Here is a 22901-nt window from a genome sequence, read left to right on the forward strand (position 1 = left end):
AAAAAAAAAAAAAAATTACCCAAAAGAAGCTTTATTGGTATGCATCCTACAGAAACGGTTACAAGAAAGGGCCTTGGATTAATCTGTCAAAGAAAACACGGAACAGCTGTGGTCTCCCTAGGAAGGCACCAGCCATAAGCAGGTTCCTTACAAAACAGGGCAGCATGGAAATATACTGGAAGGAGGAGTAGGGGAGCAGACACACGGGATTGGTGCTCTGTTCTTCAATAGCAATGTGTGGGGCGGTTTCAGACAATTGAGAGGCGGCCTGGTAAGAACAACTGCAAGGTGTTTCCCCACACCAGAAATGGCACTTGATTTTTACTGAGCTGGTCTCCTCCATGTATAAATACCTGCCCACCACAATTTTTATAGCAAGCTGGGGCAGCTACTAGCAGAGCTTCTGAAAAGGCAAGAGACAGTAATCCTCATTTGCTCTTTCTGATAGTCAGTTCTGATCAGGTTTCAGTCCCCACTCAGTCTGTTACTTCTCCAAGCCCAAGTATACTACTGAATTTGTACTGCTTTAGAAAAAAATAATCAACCGGTTTTCAATAATAGTAAAGTCCAGAGGTGTTCCAAGACTCTCCTGCCAACCCAACAGGAGATGTAGCCACGTACGGATAGGATCACCTCTTCTTGAAGCCATACTTTTTCCTTTCATAGAAGAGATCTGTCTTGGAACTGCCCAGGTTGACAATCTTAGGGCAACCATCTCTCTGTGAGAAGAAAAGAGGATATAAGTTAGGAGATGAGCAAACAGAACATCATCACTTGCATAGTTCTAGTAGGTTCTCAGTTCCCACGCTCCCCACCCTGTCCTCAACACACATTTCGAACACCTGTGCAGACAAACTGCCCTCCAATTCTGGTTACTACCAGCAAGAGGGTGGAACAGAGAAGAGGACGGATGCCTTTATAACATTACTCTAGGACATTCTCTTCCTCAGGGTGAAGACGGAAAACAGCTCGTATAACATCAGCAGTTTAATGAAAAGGATGCTCAGTGCCTCAAGACTGGATTCTTTCTAAATTAGGATACACAGGAGTTATAGGGCCCAGAGGAATAACCTTTCCCTTCCTTAGCCAAAAAGAATCTTGTTGCTTTACATGTCACCAAGCCATTCTTGTGTTTAGGGACTCCTCTCAGCTGTGGCAGCAGAACTGAATCTCAGACTTCCTGCATCCTGGATTGATTACTGCAGAGGCTGTATGGTCATCTTGGGAGAGGACAGCTCTTCACAGCAGCTACAAGGGTAAGTTCTTGTACCTGAATTCCAGTAGATGGTGAGAAAAAAGCCACAAAAAAAGCAAGAAGGGAGCAGGGGAGACCCACCTCAGCGGGGTAGCTGCAAACACAAACCAGTGAGATGTATCTCTCGGTGTACCAGCAAACATTTGTCCATGGGCTACCTGAGCCCAACATCTGCGTAACTATTGAGGGCAAAATGTTGTGGCCAGCAACAGCAGCTGTGGGGCCCAGCAGGCAGAGGAACACGTGTCCTTGGCTGTTGTGTAAGCCAGAGTGGGTTAGATTTAGAAAGGCTCTGGGCAGGTATGAGCTGCTGTAGAAACCGCACCCAAGCTGCCCCACTGATACCTGCTCCTGTGCAGCAGATGTAACCCAGTGTGGAAGGTCTGCATGGTGGAAATATAACAGGAGGGGGTTGGGGGGAAGACATCACCCGTCCCCCATACACCTGCCACAACCCATCTCTAGCTACTGTCTCCTTATTTGATTTTGAACCTCAATAGGACTCTTCCAAGCCTTGCCTCCCACGATCCAGGGAGCCTGTGACAATCTTGACAGCATTATTGCAGGGCTGTTCATTCTTCCACCTCCTCCTAAGGAGGCTGCACATGTGCATGCTCCCGTCCCTGGGAAAAGATTACTTTTTGCAATTCACAGGTGACAAGGCAGGATTTTGGCCCTTACCCACAGACAGAAGTGGGGTGAAACAATACCTCATTCCTCCCTCCATCAGAACAAACAAACCAAGAGTAACCAGGCCCTTTGCCACATGCCCAACAGCGTTCCACCTGCTCCCTCCGTTTTAGTATTTGCTTTTTTTGTTCATTATCTTTTTCAGTTTTTCTCTGAGGATGACAGAAGGGCTGTGACTGAAACCTTGGAGTGTTAGAGCTTCAGGTATAGGGCTCTGTCCATCTGCTTTTCTGATTCACATCAGCACCAGCTACCATATCTGTGACAGGCAGCATGCTTAACTTTTCTTGTTCCGGGCACTCTACACCTGTGCTAGCACTTTTCAGTCCTGCAAGTCAATCATGCCAAATCTGCTGTTTCAGATCTGCAACTTCACATCTGCAATAATCCCTAACAGTTGAGTTTGCTGGTACAGAGCAACTGCCTTCACCCACTGCAGCCTGCACCCAGCTGTCAAAATACCTCAGTTCTGACTTGTCATTCTCCTGCTCCTCCAGCTCTGTTTTCTACAATCCTTCCTTGCAGATCAGCTGGCTATTTCACATCTGAACCAGACATGATAAGCTATTGGTGAGCTTAGGTTATGAAAAATACCTGTCGGGAATCAGTATGAACTGGTGAAAATAAAACCAAGTAAAATAACTCATGACTTATCGTGCCAGGTGTCTTGGTTCCAGAGGCAAGTGAACAAAACTACTGTTTCTCACAGCATTTCCAAAGTACAAGGCAGCACCACCACAGCACTTATATCCATATTTAGATACTAAGAAAGATTATGGTCCTGTCAGATCTAATGACTAAATTCAGATGAGGACCTGTCCCTGTCCTGAATTTAGCTGCAGGCCTCTAGAGAAAACGTAGGCTTTGCAGAGAATTAAACCAGCAACTCACTCATCTGAGCGTGTTCCTCTAAATCAATGAGCCATTATCTCCACGTGTTCTCCACTGTGCTGGAAATGGCATTTGCAAAGCACCAAAACCCAAACAACCTTTAACAGACACTCTCACAGCTATCAGGTCTGTATTCTGGAAATATCGCAGCTGTAAGCATCATATTCTTGCTTCTCCCTAAGATCTTTCTACCACTTAATTTGCAGTTTTTCCCCTCCTGCACTCATTGTGTTGGACACTAACAAATACCTTATGGGGGTGAACAGCTGCCTTGTTTCACATGGGCAGTGGCTATCTTTCAGCACAAGAAGATTAAACATCACTGACTACAGAAATAAGGGAACGTTACACCAAAAAGCATTAGCAGAAAAGGAGACGTCTACGATATAGGCCATTCCAGAAAATAATTAAAAAAAAAAATCATATCCCACTGAAATTATACAAGAAACTTTAAACTTGTAAAACACAATTAGTGGTGCAGGCACAGGATACTAAGATGTAACTTTATGTTGTAATCCAAAAGAAAACACAGGTAGTGATTCCATAGGCCTTACAGTGTGCTTGGTCAGTGGCTGATAATGGACTTCTAGTGAGGAGCTGCTGCTACCAAAGCCTCTGCGGTGTCTGTAATATCTCCAACCCTGCTAAAACCTAGGCTGAGAGATCTAGCAAGATAACTTCAACTTATAACAAGCAGTGTGGGGAGGAAGTGAACTGTGAGTGTGCAGTGCAAAGTTGTCAAAGATCCTTTGAGATGAAGAGAGTTACGAAACCTCAAAATGCTATAATGCTTCAAAATGCTTTGCAAACACAGGGAACTACCGACAGTTCCCTGTGTAGGTACAAGGTACAAGGCAATGAAAACCAGTGCCAATATTGGTAGTGGAACCCAAGTGTCCCATGTCCCAGCACTAATTTCATTAGCTCCAAGCCCCTTAAAGATAAGCATGGCTGCTAAATAAAGACATAACCAATTCAACAGGAGACTGGATGACAACATACATCTTTTTCCTGGATGGTACACTCCTTGCAGTAGTAGGCATCAGACACTCCCGGACCCCCGCAGATCACACAGCGCCCTTGGTACGAGCCGTAGTTACACTCATCACATATGCGCACGAGAGTGCAGGGCCGCACATAGGAGTCACAGATCACGCATTTGCCATCACCTGCAAGTACAGCAGAGTCTTTGGTTACAGAACGTCCTTTCCTCCACCCCCACATTAAAGAGGAAAAGGTTCCTAGTCAAAGAACTTGCCTGTACACTCAAAGACAATACAACTGAACTGCAGAAATTCATCTTGCAGTTACAGGGTGAAAGTTTATATTTGCACACAGATCTGAGAAGAACAAGGGCCAGTAGTCTGCAATATTTGACTTTGTTTGTTGTTTTTTTTAATCATGCAATCACAATCAGAGAAGAAACCCAAAGTCACTTCTGTGATTAGCCAACACCTGCTTAGATCATACCATTACTTTTACTCTAAAACTTTTCCTGAATTTTTGACTCATGAAAAAATGCTGGACTGACAGGACTAGTGTCCTTACCTACGCAGAAGCAGCAGTGTAAGCTTCTCCCACATCAACAAAAGTCTGGAGTTACTATCCTCAAAGAGATGAGGTAAGAGATTGTACCCGTGTGGTCCTTTTAATCCTTCATCTGCGAGAAGGCCAAAGAAAGGGCAAACTGGCATAAACAGCCATTTCACAAAACTTGCTCTTGCTTTCTCATAAGGAACTGAGTGAAACTCAAGTACTCATATCATACAGGCAAGCAGCCATCAGATGCCATTGACAGTCTCTGCTGTGCTGGACCTTATCCAAGACACTGACCTAGGGATGAAAAGCTTCATATCCTATTACCAGTTCCCAAGGCATCTAATTCTGACTCCCACAAACAGCTCATCTAACCTGCTCTTAAATCTCCATCACGACAGCCCTCAACTAGTACCAATGGGAACCTGTTTCACTGCTGAGCGCTCTTGAAAACAATCTTGTCGCTTCAGACTGTGCTTCTCCCCACTTTGCTTATTTTCATACTATTTTTGAGTCCAAACTAGTCATCTTATTTATTCTGTTGCTCTACAAGGATCTAATGACAGGTCATACTCTCTCTTCTCTTCCACAGTTGAGCACTGGCATTTGATTCTGTGGAGTTTTTTCTGCTCTAACTCTACATGTTCCCTCCCCATTTCTTATTCTCTTAGATGCTGAAGGGAACCTTTCTCAAGGTGTGAAGAACTCAGATTACAAATACGCATCTTTTTTTTTCCTGCTTTGAAATAATCAAGCCAATCATTCTGTATTACAGATTACAAAGAATCAATCAAGAAGTCACTGTAGTCTCAGCTACTGAAAATGCTTTCAGCATATACACTGGAACAGCATGCATGTATTTGTGTGACAAACTATTTGAGCACACAACTTTAAGTATTCACTGATTCATACTTGCAATACACAAGTAACTCTTCCCATCTCAAGAGACATCAAGTTCATGGTTAAAGCAAAAATAGAATCAAATCCCCAAATCCAAACTGTACGCTCTAACCACAACACCATGTTCTCAAGCAACTATATGTAGAAGCTATACTTACATTTTTCACAAAGTCTTCCAATTGCTGTAAGAAGAAAAAGAAGAAAAAGAATTATTTGAGGCAGAAGCAGGAGCTTGAATATCAAATAATTATGTTCTGCATTGAGCAGTTGTGTTTTTTTTAAAAAAAACAACCAAAAATACTAACCACAGAAACAGTTTGAACATAAATACAAACATATTTTCAATAAACAATATATATCCTCCTGGAGACATTTACCAAGATCGAAATTTGGATGCACTGTGAATGTGCAATGACACCCATTGGCAGTAAGAAAACCTACATTCATTATTCCATTTCAAACATAGCCAATATACCTGACCGAAGGAAATCCTATAAATGAGTCTGCTCATGAGTTTTACACTGCTTTTAATGAGACAAAAAAAACCCACAACCAAGTGTCTATTTGATTTAAGGCAGCCCAAATACCTTCTTCACTTCAGAGTACAAAGATAGATAGATATACCTCAGAAGTCTTGTCACTTGTCTAGGAAACTCACAACAATGATGTCAGTAACTTGGATAAATGCCACAAATACCAAGTTCTAAAGAGCAGATATCCTCCTTTACAAAGACTAAATAGCGATTCAGTTGAAATTTAAGGGTCAGGGTGGAAATCAGGCTGGAAATGAATTTTCAACATAAATAGACTGTTAGCTGCATTAACTATTCTAAAAAGAAGTTTTCTAGAGACAATGCAGCTGAATACTTTGCGTTTACAGTTCTTTCAGAGAACTGCATGTTAAATTTGTTTTTCCCAGGAGTAAAAAAAAAATAAAATCTGGAAAAGGTATCTCAACTTCTAATCTCATATAAGACTTCTTCAAAACTTAGCAGGGTGAATTCTAAGCCAAGTGACAAGAACAAAGCTCAATATCTGACTACAGGTATAACTTGGAAAATAACTTTATCCTGCAGCCAGGAAGATGCTCCCAGTGCTGGCTGAAGCCTTCAGCTCATTCTCCTGGCTGCACTGGCACCGCCAACACAACAGGAGTAAATCAAAATCGTATTTTTCTGCGTACAGCCATCAACTTCACCTGCCTCCCCACACACGTACGTGAGGAAGAAGAGGCTGCTGTAACGCAGGCATTAAAGCCATTCGGCTCTACTGAGAGAGGCCCGGGAGCACCTGCACCTCAGGACGGGCCCCGGGAGAAGTACCCGGGACGGGGTCAGGGACCCAGCCCTTCCTTACAAAGCCTCTACCCCCACCTCAGGAGAAGAACCCATAAAACACGGCAGGACACCGCAATAAAAGCGAAATAAAATAGGGAGGGAGGAGCGAGGCGGGCGCCCCTCCCCCCCGCCAGGCCTAACGGCCACGCGCGCGCGCCTAACGGCCGCTAACTGCAGACCCCCGGCTTCCCCCGCGCCCCCCGGCCCCGCAGCGGAGTGAGGGGCGAGAGGTGATGGAGGGGGCCCTCCGGGACTCACCGACGCCCGCCTGCTTGCGGCAGAAGATGAGGTCCGGGTGGTGCTTGGCCATGGCGACGCCAACACCCGCCTGGCGCGGCCGCCCCGCGCGCTCACCTCCGACCCGCGTGCCCCGCCGGTCCTGGCTGGGGTGAGGGCAGCGCCTGCAAAAAAGCGCCGCCCCCAGCGGGAACGCCGCAGCGCGATCCCGCGGAGGGCTGACGATAAAACTCCGTCCGCGGAGTGCTCTGCTGTTAACCTTCTCCCGCCCAGAGAAGACCCGCGCCTTGCCCGGTGGCCGCCTTCTTAGCGCGGATACCTCCCTGCCAGGACCTGTGAGGCCCCGCCCGCGCGCCGCCCCCGCCCGCGCGCCGGAGGTGTGAAAGGGGCGGTGTGACGCCATCGGGGCGCGACTTCATCTTTGTCAGTGAACAAAATGGCGCCGTACTGCGTCCTGGCGGCTCGGCTGCGGGTGAGCGGGGCGCCGGCGGCGGGACACATCGGCGGGCGGGGGCGGGGGTAGCGGGCGGGAACCGCAGTGGGGCGAGGACCGTTACCCGCCGGGCGGGCGGGCGGGCGGGCGCGGCCTCCGGCCCGCTCCGGCCCCTGCCTGTCCCCGCCTCCGCGTGTAGGTCAACGTGTCCCCGGCGCGGCCCAGCGCCCCGTTTCCATGGCGATGGCGGGGAGGCCGCCGTGGCGGTGGCAGCGCGGCCGCCTCCCGGGGCAGGGCGGCTTCCACCGCCGGGCGCAGCTGCCCCTCAAGGTGAGGGCAAGGTGAACGGGGCGGCGGGGATGAGGCCCGGCTCCACCGCCTCTGCCGCCCCGGCCGGACCCCGCCTGGGCGGGCCAGGATCACTGGCAAAGCCCGGGCCCGGTGGGACAGGGAGCCTGAGGGCATGGGCCCTAAGGGCGGAATCAAAAGCCTTTCTCTGGGGCGCGCACTTTTCTTCCTCTCAGCTTCTGTTTTTTTCCCCGTATCAGCTGCAGCAGCACAAGGTGACTCCTCGTTGTGTGAGTGAGTCCGAAGGTTCTCTATCTTTTGGCTGCTCTGTTTCAAAATTACTACTTTTAATAAAAACATAGGCCCTTGAGTGAAACAGATGCGAAGGTCTATATTATAAACAGGACCTAGGAAGACTGAAAAAGAGTCTGGACAGGCACATAAACTGCCTTTTTTTCCAAGGTAGTGATAGTGATTTTCATAGTCTTGACTGTTGTGACCTCTAAAAATCATATCTGCCTGTAATATGATCTCACCATAGAGATTCTCTTACCTGAGACATAGTTGTGTTTAATGTGTAGTCAATAATAAAGACTTAATGATCTTTTAAAGCCTGGAAGGCAAATATAGGCATGCAATTTTCTTTTTTTAGGGCTGCTAGCAGGGGTAAGGATGCCTGTGCTCCCTTTAATAAAGCATGTGATAAAGTGAGGCAATTTAACTTCTCAGTTTGCCATTTGTGACCTTGGCCCTTTTCCTAGGGAGCTGAAGTAAGAACTTGGCTTCTAGTATTCTGAAAGTACTTGGTGAAGCTTAATTCGTGTTTTATATTACTTTCGTACTTTAGAGGTAGATGTTTTATTCAAATATATATATTTTTTTTAATTTAAGCAGAAGTTACAGAATAGCACCATTTCAGTTAGTTTGCTATATTAATTCTTAATTGTTAAATAGTTTTTAATTTTTGAACAGAAATGACTACTCATAAAATGACGGCAAATTCTTTATTAGGTTAATTGAATTGGCTCTCATTTTATGGTGTGTCATCACATGAGAACAAGCAGTTATTTGCTAAAATTAATATTGTATAATGTAAAACAAAGGTTGTGCTAGCACAGTGAATATGGGGAATTTAGTGTTCTGGGAGGCTGTCTTCTATTATCAGGCTCAGGGTACATGGTTTTTTCTTCCTCTGAAGGACTAAATTTGTGATGGTAATCAAACATGCTTCTAGGTGATCTTTAGGAGGCAAATTTTTTTTTTTGCACGTATGTAGCAGCCTAGAGATTAATAAATACGTGGATCACCTTGCCATTTGCTGTGATAGTGCCAGCATTGAGCATGGCACATGTTGTTAACATTGGTTCTACTCATTTCCTGTCCTAGAACTGTTTTGGTATTGGAACTGTACGGTAAGCTTGCCTCTGAGGGAAATAAATTGGAGTTAGGCCGGTTTGGTCTGACTGTCCTATTTAAAGTACAATTCTTTTAATAGCCTCAAAGGGTCAGGATCTTTTTCATGCCTATCTGAGAGATGCTTTTAGTAGCATCCCATTTCTGGAGCCACACTGGCTAAGGATTGACTGAGAGAGTAGTACTGTAAAACTCTAAACTGTCTGAAGTGTCAAGGGTTTATTGAAGGCCTTGTAGGTAAGTGCTGAAATTGTGTATGGGAAGCTTTGTGTATGTTGGCAAAATGCAGTGTTGGCTAGAGCTAAACTGGTCTTCAGAACACTAATTTTGGTTGCTCTTTGGAGGTGAGTCTAGAAAATTAGACTGCATTTACAACTTGATTATACCACACTGCTCTTTTTAGGCTGAATCGTGGTGAATGTTGGAAACTTGGACAGTGTTCTTAGATCTGAGGGGGTGAAGAAAGGTGCCTTCTAAAAGTCTTACATAGACAAAAATGATTCTCTCTTGTCTTCTGGAACTGACTGGCCTCAGTGATTGTTTTTCCCCAGTCTTACTGGCCATCACAGAAACAGATCTTCAGTTTTCCACACTGCTCTTGCCACGCTCCATGACAGGATCCAGACAGGATCCTTCACCTCAGACATGCTCATTTCTTTCCCTTCCCACTTCCAGTAGCCTGAAGCTGTGGTCAAGCAGGAGTCAACTAACTTTGTATTGCTACTTTTGCCATTACCATTTGAATATTTATTTATGGTATTTGAATAAAAATTACATTTCACGGAGCCATTTCATGACATAAAAAGATAGATGTGTATGTTCAAACTGAAAAGATTTTATCTGAAAAGTTTCTTTGCCCCTCTCTCTAGAGAGCCCTGCTTCAGTTTTCTATCATAATGAGCTTTGGTCCCAGGCAAGACTAGAATGCTATGAAGCCTCTGCCGTTACTTTAATTTGCAAATCTGTTCTTCTGTACTCTGAATTATGGTGAAATTTATCTTCCGGTTTAATGGATCACAAGGAAGAACTCCATTAATCAGTTGTGTTCGAGGATTAGTTTGGGGGGGGGCGGGGGGCAAGAAGAAATTACTGCGTTAAACCAAAATACCTTTCCTGGTCTGGGGAAGAGATGACTTTTCCATGAGCATTGATCAAATCGCTCAGTGTTTTTTTCCAGCCGCTCCAGCAGTTGGAGACTTTAACAAAATAATGGACATCTTGTGAGGTAAAGACAAAAAAAAAAAAGAGGCAGTCCAAAACAAACACAGAATTTAGGTGGCCACTAAGTAAAGATCAGCTTATGTATGTTAAACAATGAGAAGCTGGATGGTGTTTGGTTTGTTTTGGGTTCATTTTTTTTTTTTGCTAATGGAGGAAGGAAGAGACTCACCTCTGACACCTGTGATACGTTCTGAAAGTTCTAAACTAAAGTGCAGCACAGTGAAATTTGATGACTGGGTTTCCTTTGCACTCCTGGAGGAGCAGTGCCCTCTCTTGTACCGCCATATTCACTTACTTAAGATTTTTTTTTTTTCATGAAAATGGTATGCAGCTGCTGTAGGTCTGTATTGCTCCTACTGAAAGCTGTATATCTAATAGTTTAGGATTGTTTGGTAAAAAATCAAACTACACCCTTATTGCTAGCGTGCTGGCTATTATGATCTCGCCTAGATTTCCTGAACTCTTTCTTGTGTAAGATACTAACAAATGTTATCAAAAGGACAATAAAACAAGAGCTTTGGATAAAAATTTGGTGACGTCTCATTGATTGTGATTATTTCCGGCAATGTTTTTTAGTGCTGGTAACAAGAAAACTGAAAAAATATTAATAGGGACAAAATAAAAATGCTTGAACAAATCTAAAGAATTGACTGGCATTTTTCATAACGCAAAAACAGTGGTCGGTACTCTGATTGTGTTCTGTGCAAGGAATATTTGCTGATTTACAGTCATACATACAAAATGGATATTTAGTGTTATACAGCTGTGTTTATTAACCTGTATTTATCAAAACCTTTTAACACTCAAGTAGAGGATGAATAGAAAAAACAGGATTAAGATTAAAGTGTGTTATGGACAGAGGAAGAACTCCAAACTCCTGTCTTCAGTCTGTTTCCAGACTTCTGGTGCTGATGACTGAGACTTTCAAAGGATGTAAGAAATGCGTGTGCCAAATCCCTGGAAGTTTTTATGGAGGCTGCCCTCTGACTCAGCTTTCAAAGCTGCGTGAGAGCCTTTTAACCTGGGCGCTGACCTGTCTCTTCTAGGTCAGGTGCTGTAAAGGTGCTTCTCCCATATTCCAGGGAACCGTTTCACTGTGGAGGCTGCCAAGCAATATTTGGTTGTGTTTTTTTTTAATGGCATTTTCTGCTGATGTGTTCAGCCTGCAGTATAATTAATCTTTCCTGCTGTTAACTCACCTGTGGGCCAAGTGCAAGGCTGTTCTTAGGGGAAAGGTGAGGATGCCTTTGTGAGAGTGAACATAAAAATAACATGTGGATCTGCACAGCCAGGTTGGTGAAGCTGATGGGTTTGTTCCACAACTTACCTCTCTCCATCTCTGCATTACATCGTAGACCAGGCATGTACAGCAAAGTCACTCTTGCTACCACTGAAACGCAGCTCACCTTACATGAAAATACAATAAGCTTTGTAATGGTATGCAGCCACCCTGCATGGGGAACTTAGTGTGTGATAGTGGAACAGATGGGTATCTGCTCAGTCCTGTACTGTGTCACCTGCCAGCCCTTCAATATAAACTCAATACCAGTGAGCAAATACAAACCTAGGGTTAGCTTGCTTTGGAAATGTGTAGGTTTTTCTCTACCATGGCTGTAACATGTCAGGAGCATAGCAAACTGGTGTTCGCTTAAGAATTATTTCAGCATTGCCTGAAAGCAGATTTCTCACTGAAAGTGTAAAGCATCTGGTGCTATAAATAGAAATGTAAAATAATTTGGTAAACACTACCTGTTCTGGGTAACCTGGTGTCTCACAGTTTCACATAATACATAGTATTGTACGATCAAATGTTCATTGGGTGCCTTTAAATATCTTTGCAATTTTTCTATTCCTCAGCCTGTAAAATCACAGGAATAACAACTGAAAAACAATTGGTTTATTGATATGTTATAGGAATTTACTCTGCAAGGTTCCAGTGCTAATACTCTCCTTTTTTCAGCATGCCTTGAATAGTGGGATACGACGCTACCATGTTGCTCCTGTCCTGTGCCAGCGGGCCAAAGTGGCCATGAGCCACTTTGAGCCTAATGAACACATAAATTATGAAAAGCTGGAGAAGAACATCAACATTGTCCGTAAGAGGTAAGAGTGGAGGAGGTGAGGGGTCAGTGTGCAGAATTTAGCTCTGCGGTGATGGGGGAGGAGGAAGAAAATGTCATGGGGCCCTGCCATAGGGAATATTTACTAGGGAGAGGAGCTTTGAGCAGTGGCAGTTGCAAATGTAGTGAAGTATGAGTTGTAGTGTCTTCATGTAGTGGTGGAGCGCTGTGAGAAGAGCTGAAGGTTATGATGAAGCACTGCGACGTGCAGAGAACCAGGCCAGTGCAGAGGAGGTGCTGGAAAGGGCTCTGTCCTCTTTGTTTAATGCCCTCTTTAAGAAGCCTTGATATTGGCCCATGCTTCTTTCTGGGGAAGCAGCGTGTGGGCAGTTGTCATTATAGGCTAATGCTCCTTTGCACTGTGTTTCGACAGTGAATGTTCTCCTGTGTTCCACTGTAGGCGTTAAGCATGGAAAGGAGGGCTAGGAATTCATAGCATATGTAAACATGGTGACCTTAATCTGCTGATAGAGGCTTGTGTGCCTGCTAAGTTGTTGTTCCTGCTCCACTTACCTCAGCAGCGGTTTGTATGACATGTCCTTCAGTCTTTGCGTCCTTTGTTAAATGCGGTAGCTCTCATTTCAAGTCATTGTATCTACTTAGTTACTTCTCAGAAGATCTCACCACTGACATAAATAGGTTCCTCAACTGATACAGCTGCAAGATGAAAGGTCTGAGGTCATGAAACTCTGCTTAGTTGTACTTGCTTGCTGTGGGATCTGGTATTTGTGAGTTGAGTCTGACCTCTGTCTCACCTCCACGTTTGCTGTCCTGAGTTATCACTCAAGAAACAAGCAGAGTCAATGTTTCTTTTATTGTATAGGAAAATTATAAAAGACAGCATAAAGTGACATCAATTCATATACTTTTGAACTTTCTGGTCTGAGCCCTTGTTTTATCCGTCTGCCAGTTGGTATTTTAGTGCTGTAAGAAGAGCATGCAAGTTTCTGCGTGTTAACAGTCTTAACAGTCTGAGTGATATAGGGAAGCGCTCAGTTACATGCTTAAAAGGGCAAATGCTGAAGTACACAAGATGCAGATACTAAAATTCTTCTCCCCAGGCTTGACCGTCCCCTGACCTTGTCCGAGAAGATTGTATATGGACACCTGGATGACCCAGCAAAACAGGAGATTGAGCGAGGCAAGACCTATCTGCGCTTACGGCCAGACCGTGTGGCCATGCAGGATGCCACTGCTCAGATGGCAATGCTACAGTTCATCAGCAGCGGGCTGCCAAAAGTGGCTGTGCCTTCCACCATCCACTGTGATCACCTCATCGAAGCCCAGTCCGGTGGTGAAAAGGATCTTCGAAGAGCCAAGGTCACTATTGCAGGGGCTTAAATTCTGTATGTTTGAAAGCCTCTTTCCAGTCGAAGGAAGAGATTTTTTTATTCCCCCCCCCGAAGGACAGCCATGAATCAGATATGGTAACAGATTGCCTGTGGTGGTCAGCTCTGTAGATAGGTCAGATGCAGCAAAGAAACAGAGTAAATGGATCTTTGCAAGTTTCACAGATGAGATTCATCCATTACATGGTTTAAAGGACGGTGAATTTAGAAAAAGCTAGTCTTAATTGCTAATGATGGAAGCCCATGTGTGTTCTGGAGAGAGAAGATATTTCAGATAAGGGAAGAGGGAAAATGTATTTCAAAGGGGAAAAAAAAGAAGACAGATTACTCCAGAAAGTTATGCTCTTTATGCTGCAGTATAACACTGTGAAAAACTTCCTCAACATGTGTCTGTGTTGCACTGGTGTATCCTGGGGGGGAGAGCGAATAACTAATTTAGTTTCCCAAACCATTTGCTAGGGATTAGCTGAAGAACACTAACTGAAGCATGTGCAGCTTTCAGGGTGGGCGAGGGTAGGTATAATTGTGTATAAAAGCATGGAGGATGTCATTTTTTATTTAGGAGTTTCAATGTGATGTTTGTCTAACTGCTGATTCACTGCCTTTTTAAAATTTCCCGCTCACCGTTTTACCGCTTATTCCTCCGTAGGGCTTCTGTTAATTATAGACACATTCACCTCTGTCCTAGATACCACAATGCATCTGCCAAGGAAGAACATGCTCTTAGCGTAGCAGGGAGGTGGGGGAAATCTTGTTACTCCAAGTGAACCTAGCCTAAATCCACCAGGAGGAATTGTGCCTTGGACTTTGATACCAAAATTTACAAACAGTAAACAGTTTGTGGGGGCTGAGCTGCATTTTAAGATTTTAGTCCATATCTGTTCTCAGAAACTCCTAATGTCGAAGTAACTGCTTCTGTGTGTTTCTCCTTCAGGCCATAGTAAAGCAACTTATACCACTTAGGAGTGAATTTGGGGAGTTCTTGCTCCACTCATCTCAATCCTAAATTCTGCCCAAGTTGTGCGATTAAGAATTTGGGACTTACTAAATAACATAGTTTCTGTTCTTCCCTTCACCTCCTGTCTTCCCCTTTCCTCTGTTCCTCTATTTGTTCTCTGTAGTGCAATTATATTCTGCTGCAGCCCTGAGCTGAGCAGAGTGCCTCCTTTGCCACCCACTCTGAGCAGAGCAAGTAAAGGTCCTGCCTTCTTCTGACTGGGTTCTGCTTCTGCTCCTGCCAGTTGGCACACAGTGAATGCTGGCAGGGCAGAGAGTGGTTTGGATCTGCTCCTGGCACATCAGCATGCTTTACTGGGGAAAGGATGCACAAACAGAGTGAAGTGACCCGACTCACAGTGGAAAACGAGGCTTAAAGAACTGCTGCTGCCTCATGGGAAACTTAAGCAAATGTGTGCTGAGACAATTCTTCCATTATCTCCAGTTTCCCCTTTCTCTTTATTCTGAAGCATAGCTGCATGAGAACAGTCTTTAAGAAACTCTGTCCTCCTAGTGCTTATCTTATCTACTCTGCCACTCCTCTGCCAAGAACTATCAGGACATAATAGTGTCATACTTCCTTGGCAACCCTGGTTATTCTCACAAGCAATTTTCATGGTTTGACCTCCACCAATAATGGTGATAGTGCAGCAAGAAAGGCAGCATTGTGTGGGTCTTAAACAGGGGACTTTGTAGAATGAGAAATGACACTCACCAACTCCTCTGGCAGCGAGCAACTTACAGTTCCATTTCTTAATCTGTAAAAATAAAGCCAAAATGCTTATCTAAGGGTTTGAAATGCCTGCAAAGCATCTGTAAAGCAAAAAGAACAGCTGGTAGAGAAGGAAGGAGGGGCTAGGAGAGGGAAACAGATTTAAAAAAACAACACCCTGAGAACGCAAGAAATGACCAGAGCATTTTAAGTGCCTTATTGGCAGGGTTTTCCTTTAATTGTGCTGTTTCCCTTGTGCTGTTTGGAATTGGGAACTAAAAAAGATGCTTTAGTAGAGCTACAGGTTGGATGAAATTAAATGGCCTGTTACAACTGTCTGGCAAACAGCCTCGGTCCCTTTTGGTTTTAAGAGTGAAGTGCACCTCCCTCTAGCTGCTACAGAACTGTGGAGTAAGCTGCAGAGAGGCATGGGAGAGAAGCGAATGTGCTTGAATGAGCTCTTGGTGTATGGAAGAACAAAAGATGTTACTAACGCTGTGTGTTTCCCTGTGTGAATAGGACATAAACCAGGAGGTGTACAACTTTCTAGCAACGGCTGGTGCCAAGTATGGAGTAGGATTCTGGAAACCTGGGTCAGGAATCATTCACCAGGTAAAGTGTGTGTGTGTTTGCAATCTTTGAGCATGGAGTAGCTCATTTACCGTATGGAGAAGAGAGAGCTCAAGTGCAAACCCTCAGAGAATTTCACCAGCTTAGGGAAACAACTTGCTTTCCTTGAGGCCGGTGAGGTTTCTTGCTTGCTCTCTCTGTTATCTTGACAACAGTGTTTTTTCTTAAAGGTTATTTTGGACAAACTGTAACCTGATGCGTGATTAGGTAGTGCCAACAGCATGCCATGTGAATCACAGAAGCTTGAAATATCTTAACTGCTTGTGGGCTGGCTCCTCTTGGTACGATTGGGACAGTAAGGTGATGCCATGAGCTAATGTGAATTGCTTTTGATGGTAAGGAAAGCAGCTTTGGGAACATGTCTTTCTTAGGATTATTTTGTATGCACTTGGTTCCATTAAAAGACAGGAGAGTATATGAGGACACCAAACAGAGCAGCTGACTTTGAGTACTCAAGAATGGCAACCTATTAACAAGTTGCTATGTGAATTTGAATAAAATGCAAACCAGTTTCCAACAGCTTCCAAGACTGAGATTCTCTTGTTATAGCACTTGCATCTTAGAAGAATATGACTGTCACAAGATAGCTTACCAGTTAATGAGGCTTTTTGTTTTTTAAAACCAGCACCTCTGGCAGGATTTCCCTAACTTGCTCACGGATGATTTGCTTTATCGGTCCAGTAGACATTTTTCATGGTTCCTCTGAGTTGCAGGCAGTGAAAAAGGGAAGTGCGGCACAAAGCAAAAGGAGTAGAGAGGAGAATGGATGACTGGTAAGCATCCGGTCATCAGGGAGCTTGTGACTAGGTGCAGGCAAGAGCTCTCTGCTGTTTTCTTAGCTACAAAATGAGTTACTAAGGTTACCTTAACTTGGTGTGACGCAACAGAGAAAGGAAATAGAACAGGTGAACTCCCCAAAAGGTTATGGCAACGCCTCAGGTCATTTGTGCTCTGAAACCAGTCGTAACATCTGTCATGTGGCAACATAGCTCCATGCTGTGGTTACCAGCTTTCTTGTGGCTGACTTTCTCTGGCTGTAGAAAATTGGTCACATTGTGTAGATTCAGAGTCCAACTCTGGCAAAGCGATCTTTCTCGCACAAGTACATTAATGTGAGCTACAAGCAAATAAAGCTGAAAGTACTAGAAGCAAAGCTTTGGTCTTCTCAGTAAAAGGCCACCTTAGTTCTGTCCAAACCATTCTGTGGTGCACATGCTGTGGGTTCTGTGTCTCCCAAAAAGGCAGTCCATAATGTTGGTATGGCACATATGCAGTGAAAAGTTCATTAGCTTGAGTTCACTACTGTGTTGCTACCATAGAAAACTCATAAGTTTTCATTAAAGAACTGTTTTGTGGTTTTGTTAATAGTTGAAGAGTCTTGTGTGGAATCAATAGCAGTGATAAGGGAAGGGCAGCCTCTTGTTTTATGTGTGAGGGATTCTTCTACGTGATTAGTTTTTGGCTGGCAGCGTGGTTTGGAGGAACCTGTTGATATTCTACTGCTATGGGAGCATAGAATATGGAAGGTCTCACTAGCATTGGATAGGCGAACTGACTTGCTCAGCAATTGATTAAGTGTGCGGAAACTAAGGAGCAGACTCTTGAGCCCAAACAAAGCTGGCACCTTAGCAAAAGATTAAACTGGAAGGAAGGATTCTTCCAGTGAAAAAATGGAGATAACTTTCTAAGTTTTATTACTGTCCTGGGATAAGCAAGGATCCTGGGGCTGAGACTTGGTACCTTGTTCTGTCGTTACATTCTCCACAAGGACTTTGAAATAGAAGTGAATTTCCAATCCAAATCCAAATTCAGTTACTTTCTTGCTACTGAAATCTGCAAATACAAACTGATGTAAATTCTTGTTTTCTTTCTTGCTGTCTTCCCCCTTCTTTCCCAAAAAACAAGCAAGCAAACAATCCATTTTTGCTTTCAGATCATACTGGAGAACTACGCCTACCCTGGGGTTATGTTGATCGGCACAGATTCACACACCCCCAACGGAGGTGGCTTGGGAGGAGTCTGCATTGGTGTGGGTGGAGCCGATGCCGTAGATGTCATGGCGGGAATCCCTTGGGAGCTCAAATGCCCAAAGGTAGGAGCAGAAGGAATTCTAGTCTTTGACGTGAAGGGTGAGATGCAAGATGTGTAAGAAATGTTGATTTTCAGGCACTACATATATAAGGCACTATATACCATTTCAGTCTTGTTTGTAATCACACACTGGCTCAAACAGCTGGTGGATGATTCATTGGTAGTTCTGAGTTTCCATTTTCAGCCGTTTTATTCAGGGACAGAGAGAGATAAGTGAGTAATGATCTCCCTTCAGTTGGCCCTGTCAGTGGTTTCATCCCTTGCGCACATGTTCTGATATTTCAGGATTTTCTCCTTTTTGGTATTGTGACCACACAGATTCTTAGGAAAAATTCAGAGGAATTATTTTTGCTGCTGAAAGGAAATGGTGTCAGCATTTATTATTTTTTCTTTCCAACTAATCTTGCTCAGGTTATTGGTGTAAAACTGACTGGCAAGCTTTCAGGCTGGAGTTCTCCTAAAGATGTGATCCTGAAAGTGGCTGGCATCCTCACTGTCAAGGGTGGGACAGGCGCCATCATCGAATACCACGGGCCTGGTGTGGATTCAATCTCTTGCACTGGTAGGACAACACAAATCTCTTATCTGAGCAGATTGTTTTTGGAGCTGGGTGTTGAGTTGTCTGTAGAAGCTGGGAAGGGAATCAGGCAAGAAGTACTAAATGTTCTCCCTTGGCCTGGCCAGGTGATTAGTACACAGCAAACTGGGAGAGTGGATGAGAGTGGTATAACAAGATAGCATTCCCTCTTGGTGATAAAGTGACCTCTCTCCATTAAATGTTGTTATGACTTTGAGAACACTGAATGGTTAATTGTGAAGAATCCTGTAAGGTGGTGCATCAGGATAAAAGTAAGGGTGGAGGTATTTCGGTGTATGCTTAGAGGGTGGAGATGTCAAAGATAAAGGATGACATTTGAATTTCAGCCCAAAATAGGCAGTGGACAGAGGAAAGAAACAGGTTAAGGGGGTACGTGGGTGACAGCTGCTAAAGAAAAAGCTTTTTAGAAAAGCAGGACAGAGGGGAGACCAGAAAGCAGCAGTTTGTAACGTGCAGTCTTACACTAGCTAATTGTGGGTCTTGGGTGCTGAATTCGAACCAGCGTTGTCCGTAATGGTGCTTAGGACCAAATTATAAGAAGTGTCCCTTTCTTTGGCTTGAAGTGTAGCCTTCAAGCTGGCCTTCTCTTCGCTGTTTGCATGGCTACAACTTGGAATATTTGGTTTTACAAACTGAGAGGTATTTGGGATTTTTCTTCTGTGAAATCAGAGGAACTTGACCTATAATATCTGCTTCTAGCTCATTAAAGGTAAACCAGCAGCTTCTACAGCTTCATTGCTGTGTCCTTGAAAGGCATGGGTGATCACAGAGCTGTGAGCAAACATTTTTTTTTTTTTTTATTGTGTTCCGTCACTGGAAACTTTTTATTCAACCAGTAAATTTCTCACAAATTTCTGGCTCTTCCAGTAAAGACAAATGAGGTGGTAGGGAGGGACAGGACACTTGTTGCAGGTAGCAGAGCCACTGCTCACTGCTGTAAATATGTTTGGTGCTCAGTGCGGACAGGGGGTTCCCTGTCATCCCTTCCAGTATCTGCAAGAATCAGTGTAGCTTTCAGCTCCTTCCTTGCAGAACAGTCTGGTCACAGGCACTGTATCATTTGGAAATGTCAGGGGCTGAGCCAGCTGTTATGTAGTCAGCGTGTCCTCTCTGTGGAATCTGGTTTCTGTGGCTAATGCCCTGATCTCTCTTGGCTTTGCTGTCTTTTCCATGGACTGACTTTTAGAAAATTGGATGGCCTTGGACTTTCTCATTGACCCTATAGTCTCTTCTCCCACTCCTTCTCTAGGAATGGCAACAATCTGTAACATGGGGGCAGAAATCGGAGCTACCACATCGATCTTCCCTTACAACGCACGAATGAAGAAATACTTGGGCAAGACTGGGCGAGCTGGTAAGAGGGTTTGGGGTTTGAAGGTGGGTAGAGGTGTGGGTTCAAGTGAAGGTGTATTCTGGGAGCAGCATCCTCCTACAGTGGTGTCTGATGTGACTTCTGACCTTGCATGGTCCCACAGGTCATCTGATACAAGCAGGGAGTGTGTAGATGAAGTGGCTGGGGAAGTATATGGTGGACTCCCTGTGTTTAGCTGTTCCAAGCTTTTTCTTTGCCCTCGTATGTGCTGCACTTTTCACATCTCCCTCCTTTCTTACTCCAGACATAGCTGCACTGGCAGATGAATTCCAGCAACACTTGGTACCGGATGCTGGTTGTCAATATGACCAGGTGATAGAAATCAACCTCAGTGAGGTAAGGCTTCCTTCCTTGTTGCCATCGTGGATGTTGTGATGTGACTCTGCTTTGTGTGAATGAGGACCAAGCTGGGAGTTTGATGCAACACCCCTGGTGCTATGGCTAGAACATATAAAAAACACATCTGCTTCACGACAGCTCCTGCTCTGGTGTTTGTGTAAGAGAATCCTATTTAAACAGCTTCCAGATAGAGCTATGAAAGGAATTGATTTGCTGCTGTGTTTTGGGGTTTTTCTTGGCTACTGTAATTTCTGACTTTGTCGCTGTTTCTTAAAGCTGAAACCGCATATCAATGGACCTTTCACACCAGACCTGGCGCACCCTGTGTCAGATATTGGTGCTGTGGCAGAAAAGGAGGGCTGGCCTGTTGATATCAGAGTTGGTGGGTAGCATTTGCTCTTTCCTCTGTCTTCATCCTTGTGGCATAAATGTTGCTGTCTTGGGATAAGCGGTTGGTCACATAGCTTGGGATATATTCCGTTAATTACTGCTGTATGTCCTTTGACTTTGCTGCAGTGTCATCTGCTCATGGCCATATGAATTTGCTGGGAAGAGTACTGACCACCTGGGCCAGGTGTGTGGGATGAGATCTGGGATAGGTGTTTTTTTTAATCTCAAGAGGCAGACAAGTGGTTTTTTTCTTCTTGGAAACTTTTGAGTGATTGGGTTGACAGGGATGTTACCTGTTGTTGTTAAAAGTCTGATGCGTGGATTTGTCTGTGCGAAGATCTGTCAGGATCATGATTGTGAGTCCTCACAGCAGTTGGCTGTTGAGCTCTCAGGACATGGTAAAGTTTGTACTTGCTTTCCTAAAGAGCAGGCTTGGATATTTTTATAGTCAGTTGTGGGATGGTAACCTGTTGGCTGGCTTCTCAAATGTTGCTCGCTGGGGAATGAAAAGAATGTAAATACATTGTAAAGGCCACATCCCAGGTGGGAAATGTATTATTCGATGGTGAGGCAAATATAGGATCAAGAGCAACTGTAACTGAAAGAGAATTTATTTTTTGCTGGTTACACCAGAATGCTGTCAGGACGATACAGTATGTCCTCATGTGGTCTCCATGCTGTAATAAAGGATGCTTTCTTGTCATCATTTCCTCCATTTCTTGCCATCTTGCCTTTTCTGTCCTTGTGGAACAATACCTCACTGTGGTAATTTGCTTAACCAAAGTGCAAGCAGGTGATGCTTGGATCTTGTGGAACAATAACCAGACTAGTGACCAGGTAGTGTGTTTTGACTGTGCAACCTCCAAAGTGGGACAAGGGATTGCTTGCGACCACAGTATATTGCTGTGAGACTTGTCAGTGTTAGTACCTGAAACTGTTTCAGATTCTTTGTCAACAGAAAAGGTCGTTGTCTTTTGCCTTTTCTGCTGAGAGATGGGTCAGGGAGAAGTTCCCTAGAATCAGGGCTGCAGTAACCACCTCCCTGTTTCTGTCAAACACCACAGGCTTGATTGGCAGCTGCACCAACTCCAGCTATGAGGACATGGGACGTTCCGCAGCAGTGGCAAAACAGGCACTAGCGCATGGATTGAAGTGCAAATCAAAGTTCACAATCACACCGGGCTCAGAGCAGATCCGTGCCACCATTGAAAGAGACGGTTATGTGAGTATGGCTGCTCTTTACGCTTCCAAACAGTAAGCGTTAAACTCTCTTCCACACAGCACACGGGAGTCCAGAGGCAGCTAATGGAAACCTCTTAAACTTTGCCTTCACTTATCACTAGAGGTGCAATTACTGATGTAGTAACCAGCATGTGGGTCCTGCTGTCACCTTGACAGTGTTTTGGCCTGATATCTTTACTATCTGGGCGTATAAGAATGGAATTGGAACTGGACAGAGCTCAGACAGTTATCGGGAACTGGGGCCCTGAGGAGGTAACAGTATGCATAGTAAGGGATGCCTCGTGCTCCTGGGATTCTGTGGATGGCCATGGCTGACAAAGGGCTAGCACCCACCTGCAATCCAGTTTTCTCCTTTAAGAACAGTTCAGGATGTGAGCAAGCCCTTTGTCCAAAGGTGGTTCCCATTTTAGACTAAACTTATGGCAAAACTCATATTTGATTTAACACGAGTGTTTCTGTAGAGGAACCATCACCTGCTTTCTCCCCTTTTCTGTGCAGAAAATTATGTTTTAACTAGTCCTAGTATTTATGAAATGTTAGATGGTGTCACAGCATGGCCTGTAGATGTGTCCAGCCAGTGCTTAATGCCTCCTCCATCCAAGTCCACAGTCACGCCTTTCCTTAACAGCTGCCCTCTTAATTGAATCATGCGTTGAACAGACTGAGCAGACACACACACTTCCCTGCCCTTTCACCAATTCTCTCCTTACATGGACAGGAAGTGTGCAGGATATTGATCAGACCAGACACTGCCCTTCAGTCAAATATCTGCGAGTAGCCGGATTGCTCCATTTGAACTAGGTAGAGAATGGGAACACCATGGCAAGTCATCTGGTGCTCTTGCCCAGTGTTACTGTACAG

At 44.5% G+C, this 22901-nt stretch overlaps 2 protein-coding genes across 3 annotated transcripts in view; one reads left to right on the forward strand and one right to left on the reverse strand.

Moving 5' to 3' along the window:
- Positions 1-7288, reverse strand: PHF5A (PHD finger protein 5A). 2 transcript variants are annotated; one of them, XM_063322535.1, is made up of 4 exons: positions 6868-7178; positions 5431-5454; positions 3839-4005; positions 1-719 (listed from the first exon to the last, which is right to left on the reverse strand). In XM_063322535.1, the coding sequence occupies exons 1-4, from the start codon at positions 6917-6919 to the stop codon at positions 630-632; spliced, it is 333 nt and encodes a 110-aa protein (XP_063178605.1). In that variant the 5' UTR covers positions 6920-7178; the 3' UTR covers positions 1-629. The 2 variants fall into 2 exon arrangements, with proteins under 2 accessions (XP_063178605.1, XP_063178606.1); XM_063322536.1 differs by lacking the exon at positions 1-719 and adding an exon at positions 4385-4496 and having other exon boundaries at positions 3869-4005; positions 6868-7288.
- The window catches only part of ACO2 (aconitase 2), a 21107-nt gene continuing 5397 nt past the window's right edge, over positions 7192-22901 (forward strand). The window contains exons 1-10 of the mRNA XM_063322534.1: positions 7192-7318; positions 12162-12304; positions 13383-13641; positions 15898-15990; positions 17942-18100; positions 18511-18661; positions 19947-20051; positions 20314-20405; positions 20685-20790; positions 21863-22020. Of these exons, the coding sequence (XP_063178604.1) occupies positions 7283-7318; positions 12162-12304; positions 13383-13641; positions 15898-15990; positions 17942-18100; positions 18511-18661; positions 19947-20051; positions 20314-20405; positions 20685-20790; positions 21863-22020 (1302 nt within the window). The 5' untranslated portion in view covers positions 7192-7282. The remainder of the gene's footprint in view (positions 7319-12161; positions 12305-13382; positions 13642-15897; positions 15991-17941; positions 18101-18510; positions 18662-19946; positions 20052-20313; positions 20406-20684; positions 20791-21862; positions 22021-22901) is intronic.

This window comes from Chroicocephalus ridibundus, chromosome 1 (genome assembly GCF_963924245.1).
Source record: "Chroicocephalus ridibundus chromosome 1, bChrRid1.1, whole genome shotgun sequence".
Lineage (NCBI taxonomy): Eukaryota > Metazoa > Chordata > Aves > Charadriiformes > Laridae > Chroicocephalus > Chroicocephalus ridibundus.

Excerpts from the sequence above, each read along its gene's own strand:
- PHF5A (XM_063322536.1), bottom strand. The coding sequence starts at position 7,249 with ATGGCGTCACACCGCCCCTTTCACACCTCCGGCGCGCGGGCGGGGGCG. Across the intron at positions 5,455-6,867 it reads CCGCAAGCAGGCGGGCGTCG|CAATTGGAAGACTTTGTGAA; the intron begins GTGAGTCCCGGA and ends TTCTTCTTACAG. Across the intron at positions 4,497-5,430 it reads TGGAAGACTTTGTGAAAAAT|ATGAAGGATTAAAAGGACCA; the intron begins GTAAGTATAGCT and ends GCCTTCTCGCAG.